This window comes from Myotis brandtii, unplaced genomic scaffold (genome assembly GCF_000412655.1).
Source record: "Myotis brandtii unplaced genomic scaffold, ASM41265v1 scaffold494, whole genome shotgun sequence".
Taxonomy (NCBI): domain Eukaryota; kingdom Metazoa; phylum Chordata; class Mammalia; order Chiroptera; family Vespertilionidae; genus Myotis; species Myotis brandtii.
The window spans coordinates 666,995-678,085 of record NW_005368860.1 but is presented as its reverse complement, the minus strand read 5'-3'; the positions used below and the strand labels follow the sequence as shown (position 1 = coordinate 678,085).

The 11,091-nt window shown below is 37.1% G+C and overlaps 1 protein-coding gene across 2 annotated transcripts; it reads left to right on the top strand.

Moving 5' to 3' along the window:
• Positions 1–532: 532 nt before the first annotated feature.
• EFCAB1 (EF-hand calcium binding domain 1) lies at positions 533–10,853 on the top strand. 2 transcript variants are annotated; one of them, XM_005876647.2, is made up of 6 exons: positions 533–744; positions 5,618–5,776; positions 6,649–6,753; positions 7,746–7,897; positions 8,173–8,277; positions 10,371–10,853. In XM_005876647.2, the coding sequence occupies exons 1-6, from the start codon at positions 687–689 to the stop codon at positions 10,428–10,430; spliced, it is 639 nt and encodes a 212-aa protein (XP_005876709.1). In that variant the 5' UTR covers positions 533–686; the 3' UTR covers positions 10,431–10,853. The 2 variants fall into 2 exon arrangements, with proteins under 2 accessions (XP_005876709.1, XP_014403564.1); XM_014548078.1 differs by lacking the exon at positions 10,371–10,853 and having other exon boundaries at positions 8,173–8,425.
• Positions 10,854–11,091: the final 238 nt, after the last annotated feature.

The window sequence follows — 11,091 nt, the reverse complement described above, 5'->3', positions numbered from 1 at the left end:
TAACTAGCTTAAAATTGCTAGTGGCTTTTCCCAGATTCTACTGACAGCCTCACCCCACCCCCAAGAATAAGTGGGGAGGGGAGAGAGGGAGAGAGAAAACCTATTCCAAGTTCTTCTCACCCTTCTGTACCCCATAAAACAACCGTCTGGATTACACACCTGCTAATTCTGGAAGCTCCTCCAAGTTCCCCAAATCTTGCAGTAGATTTTAAGCTTCCCTGGGTACAACGCTCACCATCCCGAACACCCTTCACACAGCGTGCGCAATATATTTTAGACCTTGATGAATCCCCGTGCCGTCCATCAAAGGTGCTGTGAACCCAAAAGACAGCAACAGCTGAAAAATTAGAATTCCGACGTCAATCAGAACACAGTCCGCAATGGGTCCGGCCAGGACCCTCCAAGTGGGAGGGCGCTCGCCAGCCCCAGGAGCGAATCAGAAGCTGGCCCAGCCGTTGCCATGGCCACGTTGTTTGTTAGCGCGGTGCACGCACACTGCGCGCGCCAGCGAACCAATCAGGGGCCGGCCAGGGCGTTGCCATGGCCACTTTGTGTGTTAGAGCACAGCAGGTGTGGGGCGATGGAGACTCAGGGCGCTTTTCCCGGGCCCAGACCCAGGCCCAGCGAGGATCCGGGCAGCCGCATCCCTAGACACCCTCCTCTGCCCGATTTCCTGAGTGCACGGCATGAACCGCAAGAAGCTGCAGAAGTTGACGGACACCTTAACTAAAAATTGCAAGCATTGTAAGTACGAATCAAGTGCTGGATTAGCACAGGCTCCTGGTCCAGGTCTCCTGCCCTACCCGGTGCTAAAATTTTCTGCCCAACCTGCTTTCTAACTCCAAGCCTTGGGGCCCTGGAGCCCCCTCCACCACCCTTAAAGAGAAGCCTGGACGAGAATACCTGGATGTCAGCTTTTCGGAGCAGGCTCCACGCCTGCCAGTCATCTTAAGGATCGCTATCCAGGTGTCCAGGCATCTAGGATTGCACTCCCACAAGTACACTTACTTGCTTCTCAAGCGCTCTTCTTAATTTACCCTTACATTACAGAAACGTGATTTATACACCCAGGAGACACACGTGGTTTTAGACTCGGTCATAGGTGTAAAGTGACTATTAAAAATCAGGGAGTCGAGAAAAGTATCATAAGCAACATACACCTGCATTCTAGCTTTCTAGAGCAAGTAAAATGACAGTGTTCAATACTGGATACTTACCAAGAGATCTGTAAGGGAAAATGGTTATCGAGGACTGAACACCCTTAGGAAGCAAACCTATGTCAGAGCTGGAGGGGAAGTGAACCCAAAGAGCTCACTGAAGCTAAACACATGGTAAAGAATCTGTTCCCAGCTCTAGACTTCCACTTTCCAGTTGCTGGTGGGGTTGCAGGGTACTTTGCCGGTGACAAGATGAGCACTTATTAAAGGTATCTGCTCCCACTGCACATTCTAAAAGGCGGTCCTAGAATTTCCTAGGTAACTTTAGAATTGTACTCAGACTGAAAAACAGAACTGTACCTGGGCCAGGAAGATAAGGACGTGGTTTAGGTGAAGACGGTGTTGTCCAATGAGCAAGCTTATGAATTGTATGCTGATTGCAAAACTACTGTCCACCTGAGAAAATAGAAGAAGACATAATCCCAAGACCATTCCCACTGTGCAAAGAAGGAGGAACAAACATGTTTTAATGTAGTTCTAGAGATTACAGGATCTCATTTCTTTTAATTGTATGTGTACCTAATGCAATGAGTAGTAAGAAAGGCTCTCTTAGTGGAGTGGTGCTGTAAATGAAAATTAGAGTGTGTATAAGCATCTTAAACTTCTTAGAAAAATAGTCATCCTGTCATTTAAGGCATTATTATGGTCATTATAATATGATGAGAGTTTGTTCTGTTGTTGTTTTTCTTAAAATACTTCCATTTCTGGGAGAAGACCACACCCTCTAAAACATCTGGTAAACACTTTGAATACAAAATGCAATAATTTCAATATACAATGCTGAATTTAATTTGCTCCCTGTTCAGTACATTTGCAAACAGACATTCTGTGAATAATTAAGAGGTGAGTATATTAAAAGATAAAGAAACACATGGCAGGATAAACTCTTTTGCTTTTTGTACTTACATAAACATTTTAAAGTGAGCCTGAAAAACTTGGATGATTACTAGTTAAATTCTATAGAAAGAGTTTCAAGTCCTTGGCATTAAATTCCTTTAAACAGAGGACCTTTCACCTAAAGTTATATTTCCTTTCAGTTGGCCAATGATAATCCCACTAGGATTAAATGGATAAATTTTGTGGAATCAGAGACGAAAGTATCTTCAGTGGTCATATAGTTAAACTGCGACTCTACAGATATGATCTGAAGAACAATCAAACCAACCCAAAAAAATGAAAGCCCATCCTTGAATTTTTCTTAACTGTATTTAGTATTGTATTCTAGAACTTAAGAAACATTTCAGCAAGAAAAGTTTTCTTATGGCTAATCTTGGATCCTTGGGTAATAAATTAAGCTAATATTCTTTAATCTTTATTTCAGCCGAGATGGAAAAGATGAAACATAAAATGCTGAGTGAAGGGGATGTTGTATAGTCATTCTTTAAGCAGTCTTTTCTTTCCCAACTAGCCAACAGCCTTTTTACTTTGAGAATATTTTTAAATTGTGGTTAAATTTTACTATTTTGATTGTACAGCTCTGTGTATTCAATTTATTCAAATTGTTGCACAACTGTTACCACCATTAAGCTCCAGAACATTTTTATCTTTCCCAACTGAAACTCTATACCCATTATAGTATAATTCCCCATTTTCCAATTCCCCAAATCCCTGGCAACTACCATTCTACTTTCTGTCTCTATTAATTTCATCACTCTAGGTATATCATATAAGTGAAATCATACAGTATTTGTTCTTTTTTGTTTGGCTTATTTCACTCATCATAAAGTTTTCAAGTTTCATCCATGCTATCGCATGTGCCAAAATTTTCTTCCTTTATAAAACCAAATAATCACCCATAGTATGCATTTACTATATTTTGTTTATCCATTCATTCACCAGTGGACACTTGATTGCTTCCACTTTTGGCTACTGTGAATAATGTTGCTATGATCTTTGGTGTGCAACAATCATGTCAAACTCGTGGCCTGGGGGCCACATGTAGCCCACAATGAATATTTTTTGCGGCCCAACCAATATAACGGTATGTAAGAAATATTTTAATAAAAATTTTGTAACTTAATTTTTACAATATTCTGTTATACATAATCCTATATAATAAAAGCATAGTATGCAAATTGTCCTCTCAACCACGAGTTGTCTGGGAATTCAACCAGGGGGCAGGGCCAGCCAGGGGAAGGGAGGGAGGCCCCGGCCGGCAGCCGGCAGCTGCTAGGGACTCTACCAGTGCACGAATTTCATGCACTGGGCCTCTAGTTATTAATAACGAACTACAACATTCTCTAATGACTGATTACTGTAATCGTGTTGCATTCATTTCCCTTATGTGCCTTATGTGCAGGCACACCATTCTCTCCACTAATACTAGCAGCAAATATTTTAGCAGATGATTGAAACATCATTAGTCTTGGACTGACTTGTTTGATGTGCGCAACAGGAAATATTTCGCTTTCAGAGAACAAGAAAAATAGGTTTATTTGCATTACGCTTAATAATTTGTGCAGTTATTCAGTGTCTGGTAAGTTAATGTTCAAGAAAAAATATTAATTTTTATTAAAATGTTCCATTATTTTATGTTAACGATTACTCATTTATTTCAGCCCTTTTTATTCAGCATGTCTCTATTGAAATAAACCTACATTTCTATGAAAATTGAAGCTTTTGTTTTTTTGCTGCCCACATAAACTTAAACCTTGTTCATTTGGCCCATGGTAGCCTTTGAGTTTGACATGCTTGGTGTACAAGTATTTGAGCCCCTGCTTTCAGTTCTCTGGGTATATACCCAGAAGTGAATCACTGGATTACACAGAATTTCTGTGTTTAACTTTTTGACAAACTGGTATACCATTTTCTACTGCAACTAACAGCTCTTTTAAAAATTATAATCATTATACTCTTGTCTATTATTTAATTTATTTACTAAATCATTTGTTTTTCAAGGTTTTTAATATCCCTCTTACATTTTGGTATCCCAAACCAGAAATCATACTCAGGCCTGTTCTGACCTGTAGGATTAGATGTGATTTCTCCATTTCTATGTTCTGTCTTCTTTTACATGCATGCAGGTTTTGTCCTTGTTTTAAAAAATACTCTGTCTTGTTTTGAAATAAACTCATCCCCATCTTCTACCTATAATTCATATTTAAGCTCACTTTTTTGTTCTTTTTTAAAAAATATATATTTTTATTGATTTTCTACAGAGAGGAAGGGAGAGGGATGGAGAGTTAGAAACATCGATGAGAGAGAAACATCAATCAGCTGCCTCCTGCACACCCCCCACTGGGGATGTGCCCACAACCAAGGTACATGCCCTTGACCGGAATCGAACCTGGGACCCTTCAGTCCACAGGCTGATGCTCTATCCACTGAGCCAAATTGGTTAGGACTCACTTTTTTGTTCTTAATGCTAGGCAATAACCCTTCCACTTAACATATCTGAAATGGGAATTGGAACACAAATAATTATCTCACTCTTTAAAAACACCACCCTTTATACAATGATGTGTGTTGACAAATATGAATGTGTGTGTATCCTTTCAATAAAAATTGCCTTCATTCAAAGTACTGCTGAATAATTGCATGTTAATTTCATTTCATCTGCAATAAGAGCTACAAGAGTGCTAAAATATGTTTAAACACTTTTTTATTGGAAAATGGGTGATTTTAATTTCCAAAATCTCAATTATGGATTTTCTAAGGCTAATATGAAATAAAAATTGTCTCCTGACTTTCAGGAGCCTGGTATCTATTTCCAGGGGAATGCTAAATTACAAGTCTCATGAGTGCCTGTCATCAAAATGCAAGGAAAGTTAGCATTCTTAAACATTACCATACTTACTTTGAATCATATCTCTACTGCCTTTTAAAGTTTAGAATTGGACCCCATGATCATTATTCAGGTAACTTGACTGATACTGTCTTCTTTTTTCCTAAGTGTGACTGAACTTGCACCTGTTGGATATTGGAGGGAAGGTTTTTTCTCTCATTTTAGTGGAGAATCCTCTGTAGTAGCCATCCTCTGTTAACTTAAGGGTCATGAATCTCAAAACAGATATGTCTTCTGCCCTGGCTGGGTAGCTCAGTTGGTTGGAGCATCCCCATAACCCCCTGTAATCTACAAGGTTGGGGATGATTCCAGGTCAGGGCACATACCACATACCTAGGTTGCAGTTGGATCCCTGATGGGGATGTGTAGGGGAGGCAATTCTCTCTCTCTCTCTCTCTCCTCCCTCTCTCTCTTTCTCTCTCTCTCCTCCCTCTCTCTCTAAAATCAGTAAAAACATAGCCTCGGATAAGGATTAAAAAAATACCATAGGATTGCTGACAACTACATATCTGATGGCTTTAAAATGTTAGTCTATAAATTCATTAATGCAAAATTTAAGTTAGAAATTAAAGATTAAAACACATTTTTGTTATATCTTAACTTTATTTTTCCACAGTTAATAAATTTGAAGTGAAGTGTCTTATAAAACTTTATTATAACTTGGTGGGAGATATAATAGAGCGACAAGGTGTGGTCAATGGACTGGATCGTAATGCATTTAGAAACTTCTTGCATGTGACATTTGGAATGACAGATGACATGATTATGGACAGAGGTAAGGAGAAATACAAATCCAGCCATAACTGAAAAAAAAGTATTGAGTTGGACTTACTGTTTGTAAAACCTTGATGTTCTATATTCCCAATTTCATTCAAATATAAAATTTAAATCTTTATATTCAAGAAAAAGATCATAGGAGAGGGAAACGAGAGTGAGGGAGGCTAAGGGGGGATAAATGGTGATGGAAAAAGACATGAGTTGGGGTGTGAACACACAATACAATATGTAGATAATGTATTACAGAATTATATACCTTACAACTATATAATTGTGTTAACCAATGTAACCCCAATAAATTAAATTTTTTTTTAAAGAAAAAGATCATAGAGATGGAAATAGTATCCACTCTATTTTGTGTATTTAAGAAGTGGACAGAGTCAGCTTGAATAATTAGGTATCCCTTACTTTATAACAGAAAACCTAAACTATTTCTATTTTTACTTAATAAATATAATAATAAGAAGAATAGTTTTAAAAGGACATTTAAGTTTCTTTACATCATTGAAAGTATTTCAATAAGAATCAAGATATAGTCCAGTCTACCATGTAATAAAGCATTACATTTGTTGAGTAACAAAAGTACAAAATTATATATTTTATGTTAATATAGCAACACATTTAATATATCAACAGTTATATGTTAATAATTAGTTATTAACATATTTAGATATTCAGAATTTACTTTGTTCCCACAAAATATGAGGAGAAAATGTGAAAGTTAGTTTCTTCCTTTGTCAAATGGGAATATTGGATCATATGATCCTGAAGTTTTGTTTAAATTTTAAAAGTGAGTAGTACCAATGTAGATACATTACTGAGAGTAAAAATGCAGCACAAGTATTACATTGCCCTTCTTTTTCTTTTTAGTATTCCGAGGTTTTGATAAAGACAATGATGGTTGTGTAAGTGTATCAGAGTGGGTATATGGATTATCACTGTTTCTTCGAGGAACTTTGGAAGAAAAAATGAAATGTAAGATTTCAGGTTATCCTACTGGTTTGCACATTATGCCTAACATATCTAAAACATTTTAAACCGATTTCTTCCAACCTAGCCAGTGAAGTAGGTTGTCTGTTGGTTGGTTGGTTGGTTGGTTGGTTGGAATACCCATTAGCCTCTTTTACGGAGCAAATTCAAGTCATTGCTAAAGGTTGAAAAAAAAATTAATTAAAAGAAAAATCAAGAGATTTTGAAGAGTAATTCATGTCAAGCAAGACTAGATAAGCACATGTTATAGGTGCTAGTCATGTATATATACATTTACATTACAGGTCTTAAGATTATGTTTTTGCATATTTAAGTACTTGAATTATAACCATAAAAGTAGGGGATATTGATTCTAGTGCTCTGATTCTTAGTTAATTCTTAATTTTGATGAACTCTGTTTAAGAATTATGTCAACATTAAATTTTTTAAATAAAAGAATTATATGTCAGTCAGTTTTCCACGAGTTTCAAGATGAAAAATTTCAACTTATTGCTTCTTTTTTACCTTAATTTTCTTTTTTTTAATTTATATTTATTGTTGAAAGTATTACAGATGTCCCTTGTTTTTCCCCCATTGACCCCCTCCACAATTCAATCCTCACCCCGTATTCACCACACTATGTCTGTGACCATGTATTATGCATCATCAGTTCATTAGATTCCACCTATAAGTGAGATCATGTGATACTTGTCTTTTTATGATAGGCTTATTTCACTCAACATAATACCTGGGGAGTATTATGCCAACTTATTGTCTCTTGTCATGCTTCTCCATAGCTGATTGTAATGAAACTTTTTCTAAGGATTGTTGCATATATTCAACAAGTGAACATTAAGCATTTATTATGGAAATTAGATTGTGTTAAGGCCTGTGGCATTGATAAGAACATCAATATAGACCTTGGTCTTGAAAACTTTATCAGAACAAATGTTACTTTAAGGATAATATCAAATTCCTAATTGGCTATTTTTTAAAAGATTGCTTTGAAGTGTTTGATTTGAATGGTGATGGATTCATTTCAAAGGAGGAAATGTTCCACATGTTGAAGAACAGCCTTCTTAAACAGCCATCTGAAGAAGACCCTGATGAAGGAATCAAAGATTTGGTTGAAATAACACTTAAGAAAATGGTAAATATGTATAATTTAGGGTTTTATATTAAAATTTAAAGGGTAATTGTGGGATAAAAATAATAATTCAAATGATAGTAACTATCAGTTTTCTGCTTGGTGAAATCAAACACCTGGATTATGCTCTTTTTTTATAATATTGATAGTTCATTACAATTCAACTAGTCTCATTTCTCTAATACCTTTTTTTTCCATTTACACGTGACCATGAAAAGACAGTTGTATTTGCAATAAGTATTTTACATGTTGACGCATATACGGCTGGTCACTCCTAGGATCATGACCATGATGGGAAACTGTCCTTCTCAGACTATGAACAAGCTGTGAGAGAAGAAACTCTTCTACTGGAAGCTTTTGGACCATGTCTACCTGATCCAAAGGTAAAGAAAGATATTGTTACACTGGCCAGGGGATTGGAGCACCATTCAGTGCACTACAAGGCTGCAGGTTTGATTCCCAGTCAGGGCACATACTTGGATTATGGGTCCCATCCTTCGTGAGAGCATGTGAAGGAGGCAACTGATCAATGTTTCTCTATCACTTCTCTCTCTCTCTCTCTGTCTCTCTGTCTGTCTCTCTCTCTCTCTCTCTCTCTTTCTCTTTCTCTCTATAAAATCAAAAAAAAAAATCCTAGGGTAGATATTTAAAAAAGGAAGAAAGATATTAGTTTTTACTGAACAGTGACCAAAATATGATGTAGGATCAACAACCAAGTCTTCTTGGTCTGGTGAGTGATGGATCAGACAAATAACCTTCAGCCACAGAGAATAGCTTATAGACAGAGAAAGCCCCCTGAAGAACAACTTGATGGTTCATTTTATAGTACTACTGTGGCCGAATGCTATTGTTTGTTTACTCATTAACTCATTCATTTATGTAGAAACAATGATTGAAGCTTAATGTGGACCAGAAGCACATACGAAAGGCTTAATTGAAGTGCTCAAGGGTTAATATTTTTTAGGAGGAACGTCAACATGAAAATAATTACTCAACAGTATGATAAGTATTATTATAATAATAGTTAATGACTTATACAGGTTTCATCTATGCCATCCACTGTTATAAGCACTATCATCCACATCACCTCATTTAATTCCCTTATCAACCCTATGAAGTAGGTAGTATTATTATTCTCATTTTACAGATGAGGAAACTGAGGTTTGAAGAGTTTAGCCCACTTGTCCAAGTTCATGCAACAATTATGAAGTACCCTGGGTCCCCTGGTTCTAGAGTCCATAGAGATATGTATAGAATATTGTGGTGCTCACGAAGACCGCATCAAAACCAGCTGTATCAAATGACTGGTAAATGGCTGGTGGGACAAGGAAGGCTAGGTTTCAAGGACACAATAGTCAGCTAGGTCAAAATGGGGACAAATAATGAATAATCTAAGCAAAGGGAAGGCATGACGCGCACAAGAGAGAGAAATGAATCTGTATTCAGAGAGTATTTGGTGTGGTATGAAACTGGTGATGAGTGATGATGCTGGAGATGCATAGAAGGGCCAATCCCAAGGGAGCTTGGAGTTTGGATTTTGTCTTGAGTGCCTGAGGATTCATTGGAAAATTTTAAGCAGGTAGAATGATTTGGTATATAAATATTACAATACACCTCTCCCCAGTCTCTAGTCCGTATCTCCAGCTGCCTACTCAACATATCCAATAGATAATCTCAATAAACTTTCTCATCAGGATTTAAACAGGTCTAAACCTGTCCCATCTGGAAAAGAAAAGAATAGAAAAAAAGAGGTAGAAAGGAAGGAGGAAGGGGGGAAAGGTGGGAGCAAAAGAAAGAGGAAGGAAGCAAGGAAGGAAGGAAAGGAAAAGAGAGATCTTACCTTAATTACACAACTACTTTTATTTTCTGTCCAATGGCTTTGTTTTTCAAAGTCAAATGTCTTGAAAGAATTGTCCATATTTGCAACCTACACTGCCATTACTTTTTCCTCTCCACACTTGAAGCTGCTCTCGCTGAGGTCACCACACCACACTCTCCCTATTAATCCCAAGCATCCAGCTTTTGGGTTTTTGTCTTACTAGACTACATTCCTTCCCTATGCCCAACTGTTTTTCCAGCTTCTCTTGCTCTAGGAAGCATGTCTGCTACCTGCCACTGACTGGCTGTGACATAATTAGTCCTCCTGGCCTCCCATAGTCTACTGTGTGTTTACTTTATTGCATCCCTCACTTCAGTGAATTAAGCTCATCAGTTTCTGGATGGTTTCTGCCACTAGACTGGAGGCTCCTGAAGATCTGGGTCATGTAGTCTTGCTCACCTTGTAGCCCCACACTAAGTATTGTACTTGGAATATAATCTGTACTGTCACCATCTGTAAGTGAACAGAAAATGCATGACCATCACAAGTTCTTGATGTTGTTATCTTGTGTCTCTTCCAAGGAGACATACGGAATATCTTTGTTTTGTTCTGCTTTTTTCGTAAGTCTGTACTAATTTTAGCACTTTTATTTTACAGAGCCAAATGGAATTTGAAGTCCACATATTCAAAGATCCAAATGAATACATTGATATGTGAATAACTAAATGTCTGTGTTGCCTCAAATGAGTATAAAAAAGGAGGTGTATATGTATTGTATATATATGTTTTTTATTTAGAAAGATGATATTGAATTGTGTGTTTGGGTGGGGGATGTTGTTCACTTACATATATCATTTAACTTTAGTGTAAGAACCAAGTAAAAGGGATATAAGACAAGTTTCTTATTAGATGTTGTTGGGTTTGGGTTTAACATTGCTAGAGGTATTTTATACCTAGACATATGTTGAAGCATATAACTATCAGAAAAGTTTGTATTAATGAAATGAATAGTGAAATTATATTATCTTGAATTATATAAGGCAACTATTAAGGCAAGTATTTTTCATGTCAGAAAAATGCTAGATATAATAAAATTAAAAATCATAGAGCCCTAACCAGTTTGGCTCAGTGGATAGAGCATCAGCCTGCGGACTCAAGGGTCCTAGGTTCATTTCCAGTCAAGGGCATGTACCTTAGTTGCGGGCACATCCCCAGTAGGGTGTGTGCAGGAGGCAGCTGATCAATGTTTCTCTCTCATCGATGTTTCTAACTCTCTATCCATCTCCCTTCCTCTCTGTAAAGAAAAAAACAATCAATAAAAATCATAGAAATTACTGAATGTTTTTGGAGCAGTAAATAATTAAGATGGTATCGAAAG